General features: G+C 57.0%; 2 protein-coding genes across 6 annotated transcripts in view; one reads left to right on the top strand and one right to left on the bottom strand.

The window, feature by feature from the left end:
* The first annotated feature begins 121 nt into the window (after positions 1–121).
* On the top strand, positions 122–14,118 carry SLC66A1 (solute carrier family 66 member 1). Of its 3 annotated transcripts, none has more exons than XM_036115552.2 (8): positions 122–223; positions 3,875–4,043; positions 11,263–11,392; positions 11,966–12,053; positions 12,488–12,630; positions 12,751–12,843; positions 13,263–13,448; positions 13,601–14,118. In XM_036115552.2, exons 2-8 carry the CDS (start codon positions 3,880–3,882, stop codon positions 13,670–13,672), a joined length of 876 nt encoding a protein of 291 aa, XP_035971445.1. In that variant the 5' UTR covers positions 122–223; positions 3,875–3,879; the 3' UTR covers positions 13,673–14,118. The 3 variants fall into 3 exon arrangements, with proteins under 3 accessions (XP_035971445.1, XP_035971446.1, XP_077929863.1); XM_036115553.2 differs by having other exon boundaries at positions 139–223; positions 3,878–4,043; XM_078073737.1 differs by lacking the exons at positions 122–223; positions 3,875–4,043 and adding an exon at positions 5,147–5,259.
* Positions 14,119–19,886: 5,768 nt separating this feature from the next.
* The window catches only part of CAPZB (capping actin protein of muscle Z-line subunit beta), a 129,754-nt gene continuing 125,013 nt past the window's right edge, over positions 19,887–24,627 (bottom strand). For 2 of the 3 annotated variants that reach the window (XM_036115551.2, XM_036115549.2), the window contains exons 9-10: positions 23,452–23,564; positions 19,887–20,731 (exon numbers count right to left, since the gene is read on the bottom strand). In XM_036115551.2, the coding sequence (XP_035971444.1) occupies positions 23,462–23,564 (103 nt within the window). In that variant the 3' untranslated portion in view covers positions 19,887–20,731; positions 23,452–23,461. The remainder of the gene's footprint in view (positions 20,732–23,451; positions 23,565–24,627) is intronic. The other variant, XM_036115550.2, reaches the window with a different exon arrangement.

The following is a 24,627-nucleotide window of genomic DNA, read 5'->3' as shown; positions in this document are numbered from 1 at the left end:
GCGGCGAGAGAACCGGGACAGGCCGCGCGCCGCCCCACCACGCACGCTCGGTTCGCTCGCACCGTTCGCACCGCCCCCAGGGACTGTCAGCTCCGTGCACGGCGCAGGAGGCGGAGCCACGCGGCTCAGGGACAGGGGCGGGGCGGGGCGGGGCTTCGGGTCAGCTGACCAAGGCTGTGCAGACAGAACCCAGAAGCCGGGACCGGGGGCTGATGTTGAAGCGGTGAGTTGGGTTTGAGGCTAGGGGCAAGCCCGAAGGCTGCGGGTGGGACTCTGGGCGTCGCTACCACATCTTTCCAACAACCTCTTCCAGCCCCTGGACCGTCTTGGGGCTTCTGTCCCCTCCTTGGGGCGCGAGATCCGGAGACGAGGCTCTGGGCCGGGATTAGGTGGCCCCTCGGGAACATACGTCCCCCTCCTGAGAATGGTCTCTCGGACCAGCCTGGCCAGGGTTTGGGGTCTGGGTCCTCTTTTCACCTTCTGGTTCCGGGGGACGGGCCTCATCGTTTCCAACGGCTTTGTTTTCCCCAGGGCAGGCAGGGGAGGGGGCCTCGCGGCGTTTGAGCACTGACCCCAGCAGCTGCCCTGTCATTATCCCCGACAAACAGGCGGCCCGCGCTGGCCTTAGTCACCAGGCGGCCAAGGACCTGGAGGCCTGGAGTTGGTGGTAGCCACCAGCGGGGACTCCCCTCCCTTCCACATACGCCGAGGTTCTGCTGCGAATCCCAGATTGCCCTCTCCCCTCCTCAGGCCTGGGACAAGTTTCGAAGTGTGTACATGGGGAGGCTGGGTTTGGAAGTGTGAGGACTGGCTTGGGTCTTGTCCATGCAACACTTAACCGAAAGCTGCTTTGCGCCAAGGACTGGGGGGGAGGGTGGTGGAGGGACACACTACAACCAAAGCAGAGTAATAAGCCATCCCTGGCTATTACTGCTGAGTGTTTAATCTCTGCCAGGCACCATTCTAATCCCTTGGCTTGGATTATGTCATTTAATTCTGCAGTCGGTCTAGGAGGTGTGTATTTACCCATTGTACAGATTGGAATTCTGAGGCTCAGTCACTTGCTCTGGAATTCTATACTTGTGGGCATTAAGCAGGTCAGTTCCAGAGTGTTCTCTCCTCAAACTTAGGTCATCTGAGCTCACAGCTAGTTTCCTTTCTTCCTTCCCTCCCTTTCCTCTCTGTCTCCCTCTTTCTCTGTCTCCTCTCTCTTCCTCAGCACTGTCTGAACCTTTACTGTGCAGTTGGCGTTGCTGGCCCCGAGAGTCAGTCACGGCTAGGGTGAAGGGAGAGGTGTGGGCTTGAGGAGCAGGAGTAGCTGAGGACTGTGATAAGCATTCTTCAGATATGTGAAGGGGAAGGGAAGAGGTGACAGGTATCATCCAGCCAGCCTTTGCAAGGCATCTTTGAGATGGCACGTTAGAACCCTGTCTCCTTCCCAGGCCCTCCAGAGGGAGAAGGACACACTCCTAAGGGAAGAGACTATATGTGCAGAAGCCTGGAGGCCTGCCGCTTCCGTGGGAAGCTTCCATGGGAAGCATTTCCCTGACTCAGCTTGGGTCCAGTAGAGGAGCTTGGGTGTGGCCCGAGATGCCATCTCCATTGTAGGTTTTCTCAAAGCCTGGCCACATGCATCAGAATCAGCTGGGGTTGCCTTTTTTTTTTTTTTAAGATTTTATTTTTAAGTAATCTCTACACCCAACATGGGGCTTGAACTCACAACCCTGAGATCAAGAGTCGCGTGCCTTACCGACTGAGCCAGCCGGGCACCCCTGGGGTTGCTTCTTAAACCCAAAGTCCCTGATCTGAAGTCCAGAGAGACACTGAGCCTGAATTCTGGGCATGTGCCCTGTGTGGTTCCAAGGCACCTACCCTTGCTGTGGTCCTTGTCAAACCTATGGATGCAGTCAGGCTTTGTTGCAACCCTGGACATCCATCCTCGAAGTGCTGTTTGACCAGGAGGTGGGCCCGTTCCCAGAAGCCGGGCCTGGGGCCCAGGCTGGCTCCCTAGCTAGGTCAGAACGTCCAGATGATGGGCCCTGTGTGCAGCGGCCCCCAGAGGAAGGCCCCTTCTGGTCGGGATTCAGGCGTGTCTCAGAGTGTCCCGGGCTGCGCATATGCCCTGTGCAAGATCAGGGACCACCCACCCCGTGCTCTGGGCCCTGTGAGCCAAGCTACAATCCTCCAGACACCCCCTTCCCTCACTGGGCATGTGTTCATTTCATTTCCTCCCTAACCTGGTGAAAAGGGGGTGAGAGAGTGGCCGCAGGGTGGTTGAGCTCCTGGACTCTCATCCTCACAACAGCCTCCAGCATGGTTCGGTCAGGCCCGGGGCAGAGAGCCTTCCTTATGTGCATTTCATCTGCACTGCCAACCCCAAGGAGCCAGGGTCATCATCCCCATTTTACAGACAAGGCTCAGACAGGTTCCTCACTCGGCCAAGGTGACCCAGCCTTACCTGGGAAATGGGGGCAGTCTGCCCCACCTCACAGGGAAGTTACGAGGGTGGCTGTGTATTACGGTGATGAAAGGGACGGGCACAGAATCTGTAAGAGGGCAACCGGGTGGGGGGGGCAAAAGGACTTGCTTTTTTTTTTTTAAGATTTTATTTATTTGACACAGAGAGAGAGAGAGAGTGCGCACAAGCAGGGGGAGCAGCAGGGAGAGGGAGAAACTGAAGGTAGCTGGAGAGAGTCTCAGTCTGGTGAGGAAAGCCTTTGAGCACAGGACAGGAAGGGGAAGCCTGCCTTCTGGCTGCTGGGGAGCTTGGGCAGTCGGCCAGACCACAGGTGGGGTGGGAGGGTCTGCCATATCCGGGGACAGAAGCGCCTGAGGCAGCATGGCAGGGTGGCCAGGAGCCGGGGTTTGGGTCCCCGTCCTGGCTTTGACTCCTGCCTCTGTCGCTTCCTGGCTGGGTGCAAGTCACTTCCCTGGTTCCTTGGATGTATCAGGAGCCCCCCGAACTCCCCTTCATGGAGTTGATAGGACAGAATGAGTAAGATGCCTGCAAGGTGCTTAGCCCAGAACTGGTGACGAGCTTCGTAATCAGGGGCTATGGTGAGTCTCGCCTGGTAGAGATGGCACCATCTGGCTCCGCTTTCTCTTCCTTCTCTGGGACTGTCGCACAGACCGTGACCGCTGTAATCACTGTGCAGGGTGCCCGGGCATCGGGAGGGGACTTTCCTGCCTGCTCCTGCTACCAGCCACTTTTCTGGCTTTGTGGGTGGTGAGAATGGGCAGGTGGCTCCAGACTCCTCGCCAGCAGGCATCCCGCACACGCTGCTCCTGGAGAATTGTGCTTGAGTGCCGCACTGGAATCCCAGCCACCTGTGCAAGCCCTGGACCCACCTGGCCCTTATTCTCCACGTGCCTCCTCTGACCCGTGTTGGCAGGCAGTCCTACTTCAATGAGAGAATGTACTTAATGGGCCTGGTCTCCCGCGGATGTAATTTACAAAACAGGAGATCAGAAACAATGTAAACGTTGGAGGGTTGTAACAAAGTGAGCAGAGGGTTCACTGTATGAACTCATGTAACCGTCAGGACAACCATGAAGGAGGAGCTGTGATCACCCCTCTTACAGATGAGGGAACTGACGCACAGGGAGGCTGAGGCACTTGCCCAAAGTCGCAGCATTGAGGAGTGCTAAAGCTGGCATCTACACACTTGTCCCTGACCGCAGATCAGTCCCTGTCCTTGCACAGGTCGTCTGTGTACTTGAAGCTGATTGTGCCCTTGGGGTTCAGAGGCTTGGTCCCGCCACGTGATTAAAACTGGGGATGGGCGTAGCTGGGGGCGGGGCACAGGATCCAGACCTGCCAAGGCTAAAGGCCCCCTTCTCTTTCTCCCTGTACAACCCTCCCTGCATCCCGCAGCAGCCATGGTCTGGAAGAAACTGGGCTCCGGCAACTTTTCCGACTGCCCCAATGGCTCCCGCCAGTGGATATGGGATGTGTTTGGCGAATGCGCCCAGGACGGCTGGGACGAGGCCAGCGTGGGCCTGGGCTTGATCTCCATTGTCTGTTTTGCAGCATCCACCTTCCCGTGAGTAGTGGCCGGGGGGCGGGACCAGGACAGGGGGCGGGCTGGGGCGATGGCTTCAGGCACTGCCTGGAGGAGGGTCTGCCTGACCCGCCTTGGGCCTCTCCAGACTCAAGGCCAAATGTACTCCCACTCACTGATTTCCAGCCCACCCTGGAGGGCCCTGCCCTGGAGCCCACCCTAGGGCTCGCCTTGGCTGGGCAATGCCAACACACAGATGATAGTAACAGTATTAACCCTTAGTGCTGTTTGTTCAGTGCACGCTACGTACCTCAGTTCTGAGCACTTGACATGTTTTTACCTCATTTAAACCTCATAACCCTGTGAAATAAGTAGTTACTGTCCCTATTTATGAGGGAACAGAAAGCCAGAGAGACTAAGTCACTTGTTCTAGGTTGCACAGCTAAGAAGAAAGGAAGCAGAGGGGTGGGAGGGCTGACATGCCCCAAACACAGCCCTCGTCCTGTGACAGTCTGGTGATGGGGTGGGCGAGTAGTGATTACAAGATGGTGTGACCACTGCTGTGATTGAGGAACGGGGACACACTGTGACCTGGGAGAGTTACTTTGCTGCTCTGTACCTCAGCTTCCTCATCTGCAGAATGGCAGTGTTGTTCCCAACCTCCCAGGGCTGCTGTGAGGATGGGACGAGGCAGTGTACGTAAAGCACGGGACTCGGGGCCTTTGCGCCATGTAGGCACAATCCCATGGCTGGACAGAGTGTGTGGGAGTCAGGGGCACAGGGAGAGGTGAGGTCGAAGAGGTCACCAAGGGCCCTGTAATGTGAGGCTTCTCCACTGTTAGGAAATCGGCTTTTTATCCTGAGGGAGAAAGATAAGGGTTTAATCAGGAGCTCAACATTTTCTTAAAAATAGCTTTATGGAGAGATAGTCCACATACCATATAATTAGCCCATTTACATGTATAATTCAGTGTTTTTAGTGTATCTGCAGAGTCGTGTAACCAATGCCATAATCAGTTTTAGAATACTCTCATCACCCTAAAAAGAAACCCCCAAAGAAATGAGTCATTCCTGATTTCCCCCGAAGCTCCCAGCGCCTGGCAACCAGCCGTCTACCTCCTGTCTCTGTAGATTTGCCAACTCTGGACATTTCCTGTAAATGGAATCATAGAGCACGTGAAAGACCAGCTTCTTTCACTTAACAGAACGACTTCAAGACTTACCTATGCTGTAGCGGGTGTCAGGACCTCATTCCTTTGTGCGTAACGTTCCAGTGTGTGATATGCCACCTTTTATTCATTCATTCACTGATGGATGTTTGGTCTGTTTCTACTGTGAACATTCATGTGCAAGTTTTTGTGGGTACATATGTTTTTACTTCTCTTGGGTATATGCTTACGTAGTGAAATTGCTGGGTCATAGGGTAACTTTGTGTTTAATCTTTTTAAGGATTTTTTTTTCCTTAAGATTTATCTGACAGAGACACAGCGAGAGAGGGAACACAAGCAGGGGGAGTGGGAGAGGGAGAAGCAGGCCTCCCGCGGAGCAGGGAGCCTGATGCGGGGCTCGATCCCAGGACCTGGGATCACAACCCAAGCCGAAGGCAGATGCTTTAACGACTGAGCCCCTCTTTTAAGGATGTTTAAAAAACATTATTAAGCCCTGGTTTCATGACTCAGCCTAACCTTAATGACATCATTTGGGGCCTCTGGTTTTCTTTTTCTTTTTCTTTTTCTTTTTTCTAGATTTTATTTTTTTTTAAATAATCTCTACACCCAACATTTGGCTCAAACTCACAACCCCGAGATCGAGATCAGGAATCACGTGCTCCACAGACTGAGCCAGCCAGCTGGCCGCCCCCTTGTGGTTTTCTTTTTCACAGGGAACTGTCAGACTGTTTTCCAAAGAGGCTGTACCATTTTCCATTCCCTCCAGCCGTGTGTGAGGTTCCAATGTGTCCATAACCTCATCAATGCGTATTTTCTATGTGTATTATTATAGCCATCCTAATGGGTTGGAAGTGTTATCGTGTTGTAGTTTATGATTTGAATTTGCCTGACGGCTAGTGATGTTAAGTAGCTTTTCATGTGATTTTTGGCCGTTTGTATATCTTCTTTGGAAAAAGGACTGTTCAGATCCTTTGCCTATTTTTCAATTGGATTATTTGCCCTTTTGTTGTTGAGTTGTAGCAGTTCTTTTAAAGATTTTATTTATTTATTTGAGAGAGAGAGAGAGAGAGCGCGCACCGATGGGGGGATGGGCAGAGGCAGAGGGAGAAGCAGGCTCCCTGCTGAGCAGGGAGCCCGATGCAGCGCATGATTCCAAGACCCTAGGATTGTGACCTGAGCTTAACTGACTGAGTCACCCAGGCGCCCCTGAGTTGTAAGCGTTCTTTATATATTCTGGATACGACAGCCTCATGATCTGCAAATATTTTCTCGCATTCTGTGGGTTCTCTTTTCACTTTCTTGATTGCATCCTTTGAAGCACAGAAGTTCTACATTTGGATGATGTACAGTTTATCTCTTTTTTCTTTTTTGCGTGTGCTTTTGGTGTCATATCTAAAAAAACATCGTCGTGGGGCACCTGGGTGGCTCAGTCGTTAAGAGTCTGCCTTCGGCTCAGGTCATGGTCCCAGGGTCCTGGGATCGAGCCCCGCATCAGGCTCCCTGCTCGGGGGGGAAGCCTGCTTCTCCCTCTCCCACTCCCCCTGCTTGTGTTCCCTCTCTCGCTGTGTCTCTCTCTGTCAAATAAATCTTTAAAAAAATTTAAAAAAATAAAGGTAAAAATAAAAAAACATCATCGCCTAATCCAAGTAACAGAGATTTACCCTGATTGTAACCGGGTGCAGGGACGCAAGAGCATCGGGCTCTGGGTGGGGGGGGGCAGCCAGATTAAGTTCAGCCACTCGCCACTGACAAAATCCAAAGGCAGAGACATGAGTGGTGGTGAAACGAGAAAGGAATTTATTTCTGTGAGGCCAACACCGGGAAAACCACAGACTGGTGTTTCTAAGACTGTCTCCCAAGTGCTAATGATACTTCCAGAATTATATAAGGAAAGCGAGGGACAATGGTCAGTGGGTACATGTAGGGGCGCGGGGAAGTCAGGTGGGTCATTGTCTTGGGCTTAGTCCCTCCGGGTCTTCCGGACATGAGGCAGTCCTTGTTGCTTCAGCGGGTAGTTTCGGTTCCCTTCCTGGGATGCTTTGTGCACAGGGTCTTTTGCCTGAGTTAAGGGATAAGCTAGAAAGAAGAACTTAATCAATTAGAAAGTTTGAGGTCAAGGAGCGCTGGGGTGGCTTAGTCAGTTAAGCCTCCGACTCTTGATTTTGGCTCAGGTCTTGATCTCAGGGTGGTGAGTTCAAGCCCTGTGCTAGGTGTGGCGCCTACTTAAAAAATGTATATATAGAAATTTGAGGTCAAAATGAAAGTAGTCAAGTCCTCCTGCATTATCTTTTTCTATAACAGTTTCATAGCTTTGCCTCATTCTGACACCAGTGTCCATGTGTGTTTTTTCCCACACCGCCAAGCATCTAACGCCATCAGACACTATCTTCCGTGGGACGGCATCAGATCCCACAGGTGAAGGGCTCAGTCCCACAAGACTGCCCCTCCCCCTCCAGATGTCCGTCACAAGTTCAGGTTGTCACTTCTGCTTCTGATTGGTGTAGACCAGCTATAGACTGGAGGTCCCAACAAACCCCCTACCTGGTTTTGATTAATTTGCTAGAGCGGCTCACAAAAATCAGAGAGACATTTGACTCACGAGATCACTGGTTTATTACGAAAGGATACAGGGAACAGCCAGATGGAAGAGATGCACAGGGCAGGGGTTGCAGACAGGGGCATGGAGCTTCCGGTTCCTCTCCCAGTGTGCCATTCTCCCTGAACCTCTGCACATTCACTGGCCCAGAAGCTCTCCGAACCTGTCCATTTGAGTTCTTCTGGAGGCTTCACTGCACAGGAATGATTGATGACATCATTGGCCATTGGCGATTGAACTCCATCTCCAGCCCCTCCCCTTCCCCAGAGGTCAGGAAAATGGGACTGAAAGTTCTAAGGGTTTAATCACATCATGGCAGCCAGCCCTCATCTTTAGGTGACCCAGAGGCTTTCCAAAAGTCACCTCATTAACTAACAAAAGGCACCTTTATAGCTCAAATCACTTAGGAAATTCCAAGAGTTTTAGGAACTTTCTGCCAGGGATGGGGTGAAGACCAAATATATGTCTGTCTTCCTTCCTTCCTTCCTTCCTGAGGGGAGAGGGAGAGAGAGAATCTTAAGCAGGCTCCAAGCCCAGCGTGGAACCCGAAGTGGGGCTCGATCTCAGGACCCTGAGATCATGACCTGACCCAAAATCAAGACTCTGATACTTAACCAACTGAGCTACCCGGGTGACCCTATGTTTCTTATTATAAATCACAATATAACAAATTAGCTTTTAAATTTAGGTCTGTTAAAAAACAAAATTACCCTGATTAAATTTGAAGACACAATTGGTGTTGTTAAGCCATTCATGAATTGGGCAGCATCCCATCTAGCAAATAGAGAGATGTTCTAAGGAGTTTTATAAAATGGAAGGTTTTTATAGGAAAGAGGGTGGGGCAAGAAATTATTAGCAAAAAAAAAGGGATTATATCAGGCAAGTTCATTTTCCTGCAGGGGGTCTTAGTAGATGATCTCATCTTCCTTTGTGGGGGATGGCGAGGGCCCATGTGACAGATGACCTCATTGCTACTGACCAGAAAATTCCTGACCAATTAAGACTACATACCTGGGGGAGGTTGAAATGTGATTAGGTTTGTTATTACGCCCCTGTTTGGTGATGTGGCCTAAGTGACTCCATCTTGGGCCTGTGGTTTTCTTTTTAATGGGTCTTTGATACAGTTTGAGTTATATTTTATATGTGGTGTGGGGTAGGGGTCCAGTCTCATTCTTTTGTATGGAGATAACCGGTTGTCCCAGTACCATGTGTTTCAAAGACCCTTCTTTCCCCCATGGAATTATCCTAGTACCTCATTGTGGACTTGACATTTTTATTGAATTAGCTTGTTCCTGAGGCCACAGTAGGTATGTTGAAAGTAAACAAAACAGATGCCATCCTTGCCTTTGCAGAGCTTCCGTTCTGGCTACCTTTAAAAGGCAGTCAGGGAGTCACAGGGAAGAAGGACTGGCAGGACAGGGAGTGAGACTGGAGGCAGGGAGGCCACCTTGGAGGCCATGGAAGCCATCCACCAAGGAGCGATATCGCGGGCATTGGAGATGCTCCGTATAGGCTGACTGGACAGGTGTGGGTGACCGCTGGAGCCCGAGGGAGAGAGACGCCCTGTTCCAGAATGAGAGCCTGCTCTAGGACTATCTGAGGAGCTGGCTGAGGCTTCCCCTTCCCGCCATGACATAATGTTGGCCCTGCGTGAGCCTGGCTGATGAACCAGTGAGGGGGGTCAGAGGCCTGGGAGAGAGCCCCAGGTGACAGCAGGAAGGGCAGCTGCCTTCCTGCTCCTCCTCAGGACTCAGCCTTTCTTGGGTGCGATAAAATCACTTTCCCTGCAATTTAATGGAGACTTGCCAAGTCACATGTCCTAGAAGGGGCTTTAGGGGCCATAGGCTAGACCTTAATTAGGGGCCTCCCTAGTGCCAGGCCTGAGCTGGACACTATCCCTGCCCGCAGGAGGCTTGAGTCCAGGAGGGACAAGGATGTCCCATGTTACAAAGGAGGAAGTAGAGGACACTGGCGAGCTGTGTCCAGGAAGGCCGTGGGGAGGAAGTGATGTTTCCTGAGCCGTGAAAGACAAAGAGGAGGGAGTGGGCTGGCTGCCTGCCAATGAAGAGTCTGGAGGAAGGGAAATAAATCCTGGTGGAGGGGGCAGGGCCGGGGGATAGCTGGCCCTGGGGGCCTCCCCAAATAGCAGGGGAAGGCTCCGAATGCTTGTGGGGAGCCTGGGGTTTTAAAAAGATCCTTGAGAGGGAGCAGAGTCAAGGGGAACCAGGCTTGGATAGGAGACAGGCGCGTGGACGGGGTGTTTGTGCGAGGGGGTGTCTTCACAGGAGGAGGAGAAGGAAGTTTGGCCGTGGGAAGATCAGGGCCATACCTGGCTTTCTCAGTTTCTGACTTGGGTGTTGTGGGGGATGAGGTGCCATTTAGTCCCCTTTTATTTAAAAACACACAGACGAGGGGCACCCGGGTGGCTCAGGCGGTTAAGCAGCCCACTCTTGGTTTCAGCTCAGGTCATGGTCTTGGTTGTGAGATCGAGCCCTGAATCAGGCTCTGTGCTCAGCACTGACTCTGCTTGGGATTCTCTCTCTCTCTCTCTCTCTCTCCCCCTCCCTCCGCCCCTCCCCCTGCTCATGCTCTAGCTCTCTCTCTCAAATAAATAAATCTTTAAAAAAGTTAAAAAAGATTCTTTCTCTCCCTCTGCCCTCCCCCGCTCTCTCTCTCTCTCTCAAAATAATAATAATAAGTAAAATAAATATACAGAGGATTAAACAGAAAAAGAGTAAATGGCAGTTGCGTGAAGGTTCGGAGGGACTGGAGAGGGAGGGGCTGGGTCTGTCAGGCTGTGATTCTGGTTCCAAGCCTCCCTGTGACCTGACCGGCCCAGGGCGTTCTGCAGGACCGAAAGAGTTAATATGCACAAAGGGCTCAGAACTCTGCCTGACGCCTGTTACCTGTGGCCTGTTGTCAGCACTGAGCTCATGCTGACACTTGGCCTTTGAGAAAACAACCAGAATATCCAAAGCCACAAGCCACGGGGCTCTTGGGGCCATCCCGCCTTGCCCCATTGCCCTTTGAAGGTCACGGGCTGTGGTTTGGCCCATCTTATCATCATCATCAACCGCTCCTGGAGATAGGGCAGCGCCAGGCCGTGGCTCCCTGCCACCAGCACCGTCCTTTCACCCCCCCCCCCCCGCTTCCCCTCCATAGAAGAAAGAATGCAGGGTCCCTGTGACGTGGTTCTCTTCTTGGAGCACAGCGGGAGGTGGGGGGTGGGGTGACACAAACTCCAGGTCCCCACTGGGAGACTCTAGGGTGCGCTGGAGGGGAATCTGAGGAATGCTATGGATGACTCTGGAAAGATGCACCTGCCATAGAGTTCCTTGGTTGGAAGAGAATCCGCTGGTAAGAATCCCCAAAGGGCACCGAAAGGCTCCTGCGGCTCCCGCCTGCTGGCAGGATGGGCTCACAGGCGACTTCCCTGCTTCCCCGGCCCGGGCCCCCTCCCGCCCTGAGCCCGCGTCTTCTTCCTCCTTGGCCGCAGCCAGTACATCAAGGCCTGCAGGACAGGCAACATGGACCAGGCGCTGTCTCTGTGGTTCCTTTTGGGCTGGATCGGAGGAGACTCCTGCAACCTCATCGGTTCCTTCCTCGCTGACCAGCTGCCCCTGCAGGTGGGTCAGACCGGGGGTGGGGCGGGCCACCGAGGATGGCCACGGCAGAGGGGGTCGGCCACGGCAGAGGGGGTCGACCACGGCAGAGGGAGGGCCCCACACTGGAGAGAGCGCCCTCCGCCCCGCCGTGCAGCGTGACAGGCAGCTGGTCGGTACCCTTCTCCGGGCCTCAGTTTCCCCATCTGCGAAACGAGCACATCAAACCAGAGGATGGCTCTGGGGTGCCGAGGTCCTGACTGAGCTGCCAGGGTGTGGGGCCACAGAGGAGGAAAGGTTTCCCTTGGGGGGAGTCGGGGGTGGGGGTGGCAGGTGCCAGGAATCCCAGCCAGGAGTCCATCGTCTTCCCCAGCGGGACGGTACCGTCATCGCAGCTCCTGTGCCCGGCCACGCCGGAGCCCTCCCTTAACCGCTGAGTCCCCCTCTGTCCCGGCGAGGCGCACCCGCCCCCCGTCCTCCCTCTGTCCCGGGGGGCCCGCTGCCGGCCTGCTCTCGAGTTCTGCCGGCTGGACGCAGATGAGGAGACCGGAGGGCAGGGTGGTGAAGTGGGTCGGTGGGGCCGCGCCTCTCTTGCAGAGCTACACGGCGGCGTACTACGTGCTGGCCGACCTGCTGATGCTGGCCCTCTACTTTCACTACAAGTTTAAGAAGCGCCCCTCTCTGCGTGAGTGTGGGGAGCGGGGCGGCGGGAGGCCCGGGAGCGCGGGAGGCAGAGGGCTTCGCACCGCAGCGTCCGGCCCGGGATGGGGGCCGGACCACGGGGGCTGCTCTTTCTTCCCTTGGGTCGCATCCCACAATCGTGGCTTCAGCTGTTCCTCTGTACCTGGCCCTGGGCTTGGACACAGGTCACCGCTGCCCCTGAGGATTGAGAAGGGGCGGGAGTCAAGGTCAGAGGGAGGCACTTGTCTGCTCTGGGTGACCCCCTCCTGCCCTTGTCTCTCCTTTACAACTCTAGGAGAAGGTTGCTATTATTACACCCATTCTACAGAGGAGGCACTAAAGCCCAGAGAGGTCAGGTTCCTTGCCCAGAGTCACACAGCCTCCGAAGGGCAAGGCCAGGACTCAAGTTCCTCGGCTTCCCCCCTGTCTCCTGTCCAGGGTCTGCCCCCATCAATTCCGTGCTGCTCTTCATCCTGGGGGTGGTGTGTGCCTTCCCGCTGCTGAGGACCACTGGCCCGGTGGCTGTCCCGAGGGAGGTCTTCCGGGGCCGCACGCTCCTGTCAGTGGAGCCGGGCAGTAAGGTGAGGTGTGGGTCAGTGCCCGGGGGGTGCGGGCTGGGGACCGGCTCGTCCCGAGGGAGCGGGGATCGCACGCTGCACCTCTGGCCCCTCCCGGGCACTGAGCAGCCCCTGCCCTCTCAGCCCTTCACTCGGCAGGAGATCATCGGCTTCGCCATCGGCTCCGTCTCCAGTGCGCTCTACCTGCTGTCCCGGCTGCCTCAGATCCGCACCAACGTGAGCCCGGGGCAGGGGCGGGGCCGCCGGGGCAGGGGCGGGGCCTCCGGGGCAGGGTGTGCGGTCTTTGTGCAGCAGGTCTGGGTTCAAACTGCCGGTCGGCTTAAGTGAATCCAGTTCTCCAGGCCTCAGTTTCTGCCCCTGGGAAGTGGGCACGATGAGGCCCGTCTCGAGGGACACGGGTGTCCCGTGTGTGTCTCAGAGAAGCAGCGGGTCAGGTGAGGAGGCCAGGGCCCGGCCGACAGTCCCGAGGGATGGGGAGAAAGGGGCGTGGTGGGCCCGGGGAGGCTGGCGGGGCGGCCAGTCTCCCGCGGACCGGGCGCACGGTGACAAACGCGCTCAGAGCGTGCCCAGTGGGACGGGGCAGCGTGACAGGAACCCTGGCCGAGGCCTCTGACCCCCGCCCCCCTCACCCCCAGTTCCTGAGGAAGTCAACGCAGGGCGTCTCCTACTCGCTGTTCGCCTTGGTGATGCTGGGGAACACGCTGTATGGGCTGAGCGTGCTGCTCAAAAACCCCGAGGTGGGCCAGAGCGAGGGCAGCTACTTGCTGCACCACCTGCCCTGGCTCGTGGGCAGCCTGGGCGTGCTGTTGCTTGACACCGTCGTATCCTTCGGGGGTGGAGGGCATGGCAGCCTGTCAGGGCCGGGGGGCGGGTGGGGGAGGGAAGAGGGGAGCACCCCGGAGGGAGCCAAGGCCCCCAGGGGCACGTCCGTCCCAGCCTCTGCTCGGTTCGGCCTTGACGTTGGCCCCTCCAGATCTCCATACAGTTCCTGGTGTACAGGGACACGGCCACCTCCTCGGAGCGTCAGCCCCTCCTCCCCAGTTGACCCGGACCCAGGCCAAGCCCGGGACTACGGGGACCTCCAGATGCCGCTCCCAGGAAGGGACAAGTGTGGGCAGACACGGGGCTGCTGACCCTGGACTGGCCGTGGAGGCGGCCGGGGGCGCCTTGAGGGCCTGGCCCAGCCGCCTCCCCCACCTCGGAAACCTCCTGGCCGACTCTTCCAGGAACCCTGACTGGCTGACTCTTCAGGGAGCGGGGAGCGAGAGGGGTGCGGGGGCCAGCTCCCCCCCCGAGTCTGAGGCTGCTGTCCTTGGGAGCCTCGAGGGAGGGGCTGCAGCGGAGACCTCAGCCCCTCCGACGGCAGTGGGCGCCCCTCGACCCACCTCCCTCCATCTGCCTGCACACCCCCTGGAGCGGGGTGCACCTGCAGCCGGGTGCCCCCAGGCCTGTCCCGTTGACTGCAGACAGCCCAGTAAACGGTACCTCCCAGCGAGGCCTCTTTCTGTTGCTCCTTCCCCGAGGTGCTGCGGTCTGGGCTGCTCCGGGCAACAGCGGGGCGTGGGGATCTGGGCCCCAGCTTCCGGGTCCCAGGTGGGGGCCTGGAGGTCGGGATATGGCAGAGCCGAGCAGGAGCGGACTGCCCAGCCTCCGGGGGGCCTCGGGTTTTCTCACCGGCTTCTCTGTAACAGACCCCACACCTGGGGGTGAGGAGACAGCAGCGAGAATGACAGGGTCCCGGCCCCTCAGTGCTCAGGAAGAAGCAGAATAGTTAAAGGTTCAGATCTTAGTTCTGCCTCTTTGCTTCTCTGTGCCTCAGTTACCTCATCTGTGAAATGGGATGTATGTTATAAGATGGTGCAATTAGCGGAGGTTAGCCCCAAAGTCTGGCATGTGGTAAGCGCGCCATAAAGGTTCGCTTTGATAATTTTCAGTTGGAGGAGAGGCACTTCCAGATCTCCCCGCAGATCAGGGAGACCTTCCTGGAGGAGGTGACACGCAGAAGGCCGGGCAGGAGATAACAGGGGAGAGGTGGGGGGTGTGGCAGGCAGGAGGAAGGAGGTGCAAGAGCAGTGGGAAGGGAGGAGAGGAGGGCAGGGCTCAGCCCTGAGCTCCAGTCCTGGGCCCCAACCTCACTTCGTCTCCCTGACCCCGTTCTGAGTCCACTTGTTGGCCATGACCCTGTGCGTGCCTGAGGGGCTGGTCAGGGAGAGAAGCTGTGGCTCAGGCTTTCTGAATCTCCTCTACCTGCCCCGGGGACGGCAGGGAGCTCGGCAGTGGGGCCTGCAGCCCAGTCTGGTGCCGCGTGGATGGGCCGAGTGCAGCCTCCACCAGCCCGGGCTTCGCTGGGCGCCGGGAGGGGGGTGACCCCGGCTCCGGTCCTTGTCCTCACGGAGGGAAGCTGGCTGCCGGGCCCTGGGGGTAAGGGCTTTGACCAGAAGGTACAAAGTGCCATCAGAATGAGGAGACTCCCCAGGGAAGGCCTCACAGAGGAGGGGCCCGGGAGCTGAATCCTGAAGGCGCAGGGACGTCAGGAAGGGGCAAGGGTGTGTGCACGGGCCTGAGCCGGGGTCGCTGCAAAGCCAGGCTGAGTGTAGACAGGGTCGTGGGGCCGGGGCCAGGGCGCACAGCAGGTCGGGGGAGAGAAGGCAGGAAGTGGGGTCTGGCAGACCAGGGAGAGCCTCCTCTGAGGCACAAGTGGGCAGTGAGGCCAAGTCGGGCAGTGTCCCCCGGGCCCGTCCTGGGTCATGCCTGCGGAGCGCCGTGTGTACCCCCGCACGGGGCTGATGTTTGTTGAGCGCTTGCCGTGTGCTGGGCTGGGCTGTGCCCTATGGTCGGTGCAGTTGGGATGGCCAGTAGACAGATGGAAAACAGGCTCTGAGGGATCAAGCGGCTTGCTCGAGGTCGAGCAGCTTTTCAAACCCCATTCCGTCCCTCCGCTGCAGGGACCGTCCCCCACCTGGCCGGGACTGGGGCTCTCGGGGTCCAGAGATCAGGGCCGCGTGCCGCCCAGCTTCCCTCGCTCCCAGGGGCGGCCCAACCCTACGGGGCTCAGGATCCCTTCCCACTTCCTCGAGCCGCCCGCCCCGTCCCAGGCGAAGGTGCCCCCGGGCCCCAGCTGGCTCGGGCCTGGGCCTGGTTCAGGTGCCCTCTGCCAGGCAGCGGCTGGCTCCATGCAGGGCCGTGACCTCGCTTGACGCCAGTTACCGGGGGCTCCCTCATACGGCAGCGAGAGCCCCAAGGGCCGGCGCAAGTCAGAGCTGCGGGGAGGAGATGGAGCGGCGCAGCCCTGCCCTTCGGAAGCCCTCACAGGGGCGACCTCATCCCTTCCCCCGGGCAGCACCGGGTCGTCCGTGGGGTGCCGGCTCTTGCTTTCCAGCACTGCCCAGTGGGCTGCTTCCTCCTCAGGAAGCCCCCGGTCTGATGGCTGGGGCCTGGGCCCGGGCAGTGCCCTGTCTGATGGAGGAGGAGGAGGAGGAGTGCTCGTGCCCCAGCGCCCGGCACCGGGCGGCATTAGCTTCTCCAGGGCCTGGGCCTCCCCAGCTGACGGATCTGCTCGTTGCACCCCACTGATGGGGCCTCATGGAGGGGAGAGGCGCTCCGGCGGACCCCCTTCCTCCCCGGGGCGCACGCCTCTTACCTCGCTGCAGGCTGGGGGTGGCCCGAAGGGATGAGCCCCGCCTTACACCCGTCCTCCCGCCTGACTTTGCGCGGGCTCAGTGGAGGTCTGCATCTAGGTTTCAGGCCCAGGCTCAGCCAAGAAAGGGGCACCGCCCTGGTCACTTGTCAGTTGTCCTTGTCTGGGAGGGATTCTCCCTCTGGACACTCATGGGGAGCAGGAGGCTGGGCCAGTCACCCCTAAAGAGCCCTCCCTTGGCGGTTCATATTTTATTGAATGAGATGCCAGGTGCGCAAACGCCTCACACAGCGCCTGGTCCCAGTGTCCCCCCCCGAATCCTGGGGGGCAGGAAAAGCTGGCTGGCGGGCAGGTGGCAATCTCCTACAAAGCAGAAGGAAGGGCCCAGCGTTCCCGTCCTCAGCATGTGGCCCCAGGGCCTCCCAGCCCGGGGTTATTCAGCAAACGTGGGACTTCTTAAGCCACAGCTTGGACATGGCCTTTAGTCCCCAAAGCTGAGAAAGGGGAACAGCCCACAGCTCACTCCCCTCCCCTCTTTACTTCTTCTGCCGTTGGACTTGGCTTTCACCGTTGCTGAATGGAGGGACCGCAGAGGCCGCTGGGTAGACAGCCAGGTGCTGAGACCTAACTACCTGCCCCAACTTGCACACGCTAACCTGATCAGGTTAGTGTTAGCCCCGTGGCGGGGAGCGGGGATCGCCTGCTGCTGCGGGTGACTCCATTCACCTGGAAACTATTGATCAGTCCCCCAGCCCTGTGACAGCCCTGAGGACACAGCCACCCACTGGGATCTCTGTGCCCGGCACACAGAAGTGCTCCGTAAAGATTATTTTTATTCATCAGCACTTCCCCACCCCCACCACAGTGTGGGCAGACTTCTGTCCTGCTCACCCAGTACACAGTAGGTGCTCAGTAGACGTTTGAGTGAGTGAGTGAATGCCCGAAACAACGTCCCTCAAGGAGCCCTCAATCTGGTGAAGGAGACCGGCGTGTCACTCACACACAACTACTGAATTTGTACACTCAACATGGGGGAAATGTATGGTGTATGAGATCTAGCTCAATAAAACTATTTGAAAAAAGATCAAATCAGAGATTAAGTTCACATGGGAAGTTATGGGTATAAGAATATATTACATCTTGCAACATTTCTATTCATTTATAGTCCTCACAAAATGACCCAAATGCCTAATATGCGTAAGACTGAAGGATTCCGTTCACTGGACGGGTTCAAAGATCTGTATGTATGTGACAATAGTCTGTTCACTCTCGGAAGCATTTAAATTGAGCATTTACATTGAAAAATTGCCCAAGAATGGGGCGCCTGGCTGGCTCAGTCGGTGGAGCGTGTGACTCAGTCTTGGGGTCGTGATTTCAAGCCCCACATTGGGTGTAGAGATTACTTAAAGAGAAACTTTAGGGATGGGGCATCTGGGTGGCTCAGTCGGTTAAGCGTTTGCCTTCGGCTTAGGTCACGATCCCAGGATCATGGGATGGAGCCCTGAGAGACGTGTTGGGCTCCCTGCTCAGCGGGGAGCCCGCTTCTTCCTCTCCTGTTGCTCGCTCTCTCTCTCAAATAAAATCTTTTTTAAAAAGTTGCATAAAAAAGGTAGAGAACAGTGGTAGAAGTGTGTGTCTATGAAGTAATATTTTTTTTAAAGATTTATTTGAGAGAGAGAAATAGAGCACTCGTGTGGAGGGAGGGGCAGAGGGAGAGGGACAAGCAGAAGGACAAGCAGACTCCGTTGCTGAGCGCAGAGCCTGATGCAGGGCTCAATCTCACGACCTCGAGATCATGACCCGAGCTGAAATCAAGTCGGGACGCTTCACCAACTGAGCCACCCAGGCGCCCCTAAAGTAATATTTTGAAAGACAGAAAATAATTTAAGAATGGAAAGTTAAAACATTAAAAATACTTGTACCACATTTCAATATATTTTAGAAACTTAATTTATAAGTTTATATAAAATAGTTTGTATTCTGAACTTCATTTTTTTAAAAAGTGGAGTGTTGGTGATGCGAATTATAACCAAAGTTTTTATGAAACAAAAATAGCACCAGCTCGTTTTAAAGAAATTACATTTAATAGATCATCTGCTTCCTAAGGGCAGAAAAGAGAATTGCAAACTCAGTGACAAAGCCCTCAGTCCAAATATTTGCAGTGAAGCTGGTAGGTTCTGGTTGAAGTAACAACCTGACAAGGTATGATTAAGTAATCTGGTTTTCCTTCTGAAGGTTTTACAAATTTTAGTTATACTGAGAAAATAATGATGAAGCATTTTTACTTCTATGATAGGTAATTTTTAACATTTATTTAACTTACTGTTTGGAATGAGGGATCGGTTCTTTTTAAAAAATTGGAAGCTTTTGGGCACCTGGTGGGGGGGGTGCTCAGTCGGTGAAGCGGCCGACTCTTGGTTTCAGCTCAGGTCATGATCTCAGGGTCGTGGGATCGAGCCCCCCGCGTTGGGCTCCTGGCTCAGCGTGGACTCTACTCCTTTCTCCCCGGCTCATGCTCTCTCTTAAATAAAATCTTAAAATTTTGAAGCATTTGCTCTAGAAGCTTCATCACCAAGAGAACAGGAGGAAAAGATGCTCTTCTCTTGGAATTCTAAACCGGGAAGGAGGGGCCAGCCAGGGGTAGTGGGGCCAGCAGGTGGGGGTGCACATCCTGCCCCCTGCTTCCTGTGAAGTGGGGGTAGATGGGTCGGTGCCAGTGCCGGCCCCCAGGAGCCCTCTTTCCTTAGGGTTCGCTGGTTGCCAGGAGCGGAAGCCCACTCGCCAAGCCAGCAACACACTGCGAAAGTCTGCACTCAATCGTGAGATTGAGCCCTGCATCGGCAGGCTGTGCGGGGCTCACGGGGGGAGGGAAAAGGTGAACCAGTGGCATCTGGAAAGACAGAGGCCAAGTCGGCTCCGGGATCCCGGGAGTAGGAAACCTTCCTTGTGGGCATGAAACTCTTTCCTCTCAGTCTCTCCTGCGAGAACCAAACTGGCTGGGCATGGGTCCTGCCAGGGGGAGGGCCCACGTGACTGCACTGGGAGTTGGTGGCACCAGGGAGACCCAGTCCGCAGTGCCCACGCCCCCCAGTGGCCACTTAGTCAATGATGCGAACAAATGACAGTATGGACACAGGGAATCTTGGAATCTGGGGCCCCAGAAGGACCTCAGCAAAGGCTCCAAGGGGCTGGCTTGTCAAAACTACAGCGAGGGGCCGGAAGGACCTTGGACAGCCCTGCTTGCCCACCTGAGCCCTCACGCGCTCCACCACCACCTGTCCCGGGGGTGCTAAGTGGGTGCAGAGCTCACCCCAGAGCCAGGGTGTGGGTCCCTGAGGGCGGGAATCCTGCACACACTGGGTGTTTGCAGAGACGAGAGGCCTGGGGAGGCCACACCCAGAGTGACAGAATGACATGGGGGGGGCCCCCAGCTCTCCAGGGGCACGTGGGGCTGGGGAGTATGGACTGGGGAGCCAAGCGGCAGCTCCGGGCCCCCCTAAGGGCCCCTCTTCTCCCCGTCCATCGTGCGAGGCGCCACCACCCTGGGGCCAGCCCTCACAGCCAAGGCCACATACGCTTGCAAAGTGAGGCAGGCGAGAAAGAAGACAAGGCCAGTGCTAACTGCGTCCCAGTTTCTGTTTGTTTATTTTTTTGTTCTTTTTTCTTTTTTTTTTAATTATGGAAGCTCAAGTATAAGATGTAGATTTTTCTTTTTTAAGCTTTACAAAAAAACAAAATAAAACAAAAAACTCCTTTTGCATTCCATAAAAATTGACAGAAAAGCACCTGGCCAGAAGAGCAGACGGTCAGCAGGCCCCACCCCCACGCCCCCACCACGTGGTCTCCGTGGGACAGGGTTCCGTCCGCGCAGGACAACGCGGGGGGCCACCCCCTTTCTCACGGAGCTGTCCCCTGTCCCCCCAGCCCCAACCCCCAAGCAACTCCCAAACACACGTGGAATCAGATTTCCAGTTTTTCTTCTCTCTTTCACACACCACAGTTAGTTCATAAAATTTTTTTGTTTTACATTTTTTACACCAATGTAACAAAAAGGTGGGAGGGAAGGGGAGGCAGACAGTGTATTTTATGCCTATAAATGGGGGGACAGACGGGGGGGGGCTGGGGCAAACGAAAACACACGGTCTCTGTGGAAATATGGAGAGTTCTGATAGCAAAACGTGGTGGGAAGGAGGCCTCAGAGACGGAGGGTGTTTACTGGGCTTTATTCTCAGGGAGAGATGGCGCCGTGCGGCCCGGTGAAGCCGGTGTTACGTGACCCGGTGGGGAGGCGAGGGGCGAGGGAAGGGAGCAGAAGACGAGTTCTCTAAGAAAGGAATCTAACGAGCGCGTGGCGTGTCCAGGGAGCGTGGAGCCGAGCTCTAACACTGCTGCTTTCTCTTCAAGGCCTCCACCAGGTCGTTCTTAAGAGCTTCTTGCTTTGATTTGTCTGCGAAAGTCTGCACAGACCTGCCAGGGAGGAAAGGAGTCGATCAGTCTGTGTCACGGGAGGGGGACGGCGGCGAGGGCCAGGGCGCCGCGGGGCTGGTGCCTGGCTGGGTCCCGCTGCCTCCCTGGGTCCCGGGCTGGGCAGCCCCACGAGCGGCGCCGAGGCCCACAGCGCCCGAGACCCGCACCCTCGGCCCCTCACCAGGCACCACAGGGGAGGCGCATGGCCCACCTGGGCAGGTGCTCACCTCTGCCCTGGGGGGGGGGGGGGTGTGGAGCCAACAGAACCCTAATCCACTCCTCTGGGGCCTGAAGCAGGTGGTGGCTCCTGGGCTTCCCCCTCACTGCACCCCTGCCCAGCAGAGGCGGCCCGCCGCTCACCCCCCAAGTGCAGGGTGCAGAGGGACCCCACTCAGCGAACGTTTAAGACCCTCTGGACAGCTGAGCAGACTGGGTTCACATCCAGGGCAGTGCCTGAAGGGCAGGCGCTTTGAGTCTTCTGCCGGGCGACACCATCAGCTGTGAACTTGGCCGAGAAACTCCCTCGGCCTGGATTTCAAGAGGCAGTATGGGACTGAGATAAGAGGCCCTGGGTCCCTGCCGTCAAATCCCGGGTCTGTGGGGACACGCTGCCGTGCGTGCGCTTGTGCCCGGGTATGAACACTCCTCAGTGCAGCGAGCAGCCACCGAGCTCCGCAGAGGCCGGACGGTTTACAAGGTGCTTCCCACACATTTCTCCTCTCCCTCTCTCAGCATCCCGGAGGGGTTCTTACCAGTGTCCCCAGTTCTCAGACGAGGACACGGAGGCTCAGGGAAATGCCCCCTGACAATGGCCAAACGGTCACTCTGTCAAACTGACCATTATGTCGACCAATCAAGGACTTATTAAACTACTCATAAACTTTCCAACAGTTCTGAAGCAGCGGACAGAAGGGGTGAGGGCTGCCCGGCAGGAAAGCTGTGGACACCAGGCCCCACGGGAATCCCCAGCTCCACGTGCATCGGCCATGAAGAAGGATGGTAAGGAGCCAAAACATAATCCTCAACTTCCCCAAATGGGTAAAGTGACATGAAGCAGTACCCAGGAGAAGAACATCCCAAGCTGAGTTCTGGCTACTGAATCCCAGAAACCTCATGGGAAGTGGCCTAACAGAACGAGGGGGGTGCAGACAAGACCATCCCTGAGCCACTAGAAACTCTCACAAGTGCCGTCCTTTCTGGTTGAACATTTCTGAACACCTGCCCCGGTGGCCCTTGGCTTCCATCCTTCGCCAGTCCACCACATGCTTCTGGAAAAGCTCCCGGCGGGAGGCTGCCCGGCCCGCGTGGGTGCTGGCTCTTCTGGGAAGGAGGAGCCGAGCACAGCTGTCCTCAGCTCTCAACCCCCACAAGGGAGAAAGTTCCAGAGTTAGAACCAGAGTGAGAATCAGGTAAGAGATGGGAGACTGGGCTTAGAACGACTTGGAGGTATAAGGACCGAGACACTCATTTAGGGGACAGAGTTTGGAAAGGTCACTGGCAAGCCATGTCAAACCACTGTGGGAAGGAAGACACGTCCTGGACCCCTGGAGTGCCAGCTCCCCACTGCTGTGTGTGTGTGGGGGGGTGGTTTATGCCGGAAAATCTCCAATGGTGGCCACGGGACAGGGATCTAGAGGACTTCAGGAACCCCTCTCCCCAAAAAGCGGAGGGGCTGGGAAGAAAACTGCACTATCGTGGCATGCCTTAAAAAGGAGGTTTTCTCCCGCTGTGATGGGAATGTGATGGTCCCAGTGTGAGGCCAGACCGACGTGCTGAAGTCCCATGAACGCAGAGTAGCCGGGCGGCCTGGTTCCATGAATGCCCCCACCCCACCCCACCCCAGAAATCCCGCTGAGCCTCTTCGGGGTCAGGCCCCCAGGGGCCAGTCCCTGGGCCTGGGCATAAATCCCTTAGCCCTGGGCTCTGCAGCCCTGCCCTGCCGGCTCTCCAAGCGCCTTCGATTAAAAATAGTTTCCTTCCCCTCCCGGGACACCGACCGCTTTCATACACCTGTATCCGTCCACACTCAAGTCGCGGTTCTTGGCTATTCTCAACAAGCAAGACCATTTCCCTTCCGTCAGCGTGAGGCGTTTAAGAGGACGGCCGCAGCGTGTCAGGGGCAGAAGGTTATGCGGGTCCAAGCAGCAAGCCCGGCCAGGGGGATTTCAGCCTCTGCTCTGTGCTCTAGCCTCGGGCTCGGGGCGATACACCCCTTTCAAAAGTCATGGCCCCCAACAGTCCATTTCCCACCAAGAAGGCTTCTGTGGCCTCTGGGATGCTCGGGGGGGTGGGGGAAGTCTGAGGCCCCGGCCACACAGACAGTGGACTCCGAGAGGCTGCCCGGGGGCAGTGGCCACGAGGAAGGCCGGGCACACAGCCCTGCTCTGCGGCCAATCCGAGCGGTGCAGACAAGCGGCTTCTGCTGGAGAGGCAGGGTTAATCCCCAGACCGGGCTTCTTCCAGAGCCAGAGCCAAACCCTCTCTCTGCCCCACACCCAACCCTGCCCGGAGTGCAAGACACACAGAGCACACACGTGACACGGGTCTGTGTTACACGGGGCCGAGGGGACACGTTAATGTGGCCGCCCACAGCCGTGAGCCGGCACACGGGGGTTAGTGGTGGTTTAAAGGGCCGCGTGGTCACGGCTGGTCCGGGGGTGGCGGCGGGTTGGTGAGTCCTGTTTAGTGGGGAGGGTGCTCACGCCTCTCAGGCAGGGTACCTGCGTCGGCTTAGTTATCAGGCTGGATGTGGATCTGGCGCTGGGTCAGCACTTGGGAAAGTTCCCTCTGCAGCTGCTGAAACTTGGGGTGGTCGGGGATTACGTCAACAGATCTACAGAGAGTGGTCAGAGATGAGTGCGGCGGGAGGGGGGCGACACACCGAGGAGCAGGTGGCCGCTGGAGACGCGGGGACGGAGCAGTGTCGTCAGGGCCCCTGCACTCTGGGGCAGCGGCACAGAGCGGGGAGCCACAGAGCTCGATGCTGGAGGCGCTCACGACCGCCGCCCCCCTGCGCGAGTGTGCTCGCGGAGGACAGGGCGCTGGCCCCACGTGACCAGACGACAGCGATGTTGCCAGAGCCGGGGAATAAAACCCACCAGGGGCCAGACCGAGTTCCCCACTGGCGGGCGGGAAATTGGAAAGATGAAGGTCCAGAGGGGGCTCCTCGCTATTTTAAACTGTAAGGAGAAGGAGGCTAGAAATCTGTCTCCTGGGGGAATTTACAAGTCAGGGGAGCCCCCAGAGCGGCTCCCTGCCTCTGCTTTTGGCCCACAAGGAGAACGACCCATGGAACGGGGGCTCAGGGGGCTGGAGGCTGAGGGCGGAGCACCAGACCTTGGCCTCACAGAGTGGTCGGGCAGACACTATCCCATCTGACCCCTGCCTCCCTGACTGGATGAGGGCCACAGACAGGAGCCCCCGGCCAAAGCCCGTGCAGCTCAGGTGGGCAGCACCCGCGCAAACTCCCTTGTTTTCTGACTCCACGGCCAGGGCTCATCCCACAGCCACCTCTCCTGCCCCCTGAGGGGCTCTGGCCTCCTGCTCTGTGCCCCAGGGGACTCTGAAGAGCCAGAGAGCCCTTCTCAGCCTTCATTTGGGCCAACGCTGCAGAACCGAGGGCACGAGATGGGTGGGGAGGGGCAGCTGGGGACCATGGCCATGGCCACCAGACGAACGAACCGGGGGCTGCAGAGGGGAGCAGGCCGCCCGAGGGGCTGCCATCCTTCACATGCTGTGAGGTCCAGGCAGATGCTTTAGATGGGAATGGCCCGGGGGGGACGGAGAGGAGGGGGCTCCAGGGACGAGGGCACCGATGGCTGTCCAAGTGAGCGTCCCCCAGAAAACAAGAACAGCAGGGCAGGAACCAGCGTCTCTGCAGGAGCTGTGGGACCTTT

Source organism: Halichoerus grypus, chromosome 5 (assembly GCF_964656455.1).
Source record: "Halichoerus grypus chromosome 5, mHalGry1.hap1.1, whole genome shotgun sequence".
Lineage (NCBI taxonomy): Eukaryota > Metazoa > Chordata > Mammalia > Carnivora > Phocidae > Halichoerus > Halichoerus grypus.
The sequence above is the reverse complement of the archived record's forward strand: the minus strand, read 5'-3'. Positions and strand labels throughout refer to the sequence as shown.

What these genes read in the sequence shown, in the direction of transcription:
- SLC66A1 (XM_036115552.2), top strand. Translation starts at nt 3,880, where the DNA reads ATGGTCTGGAAGAAACTGGGCTCCGGCAACTTTTCCGACTGCCCCAAT. An exon ending in TAAGAAGCGCCCCTCTCTGC is followed by an intron (nt 12,054 to 12,487) that starts GTGAGTGTGGGG and finishes TCTCCTGTCCAG; the next exon opens with GGTCTGCCCCCATCAATTCC. An exon ending in TGCTGTTGCTTGACACCGTC is followed by an intron (nt 13,449 to 13,600) that starts GTATCCTTCGGG and finishes TGGCCCCTCCAG; the next exon opens with ATCTCCATACAGTTCCTGGT.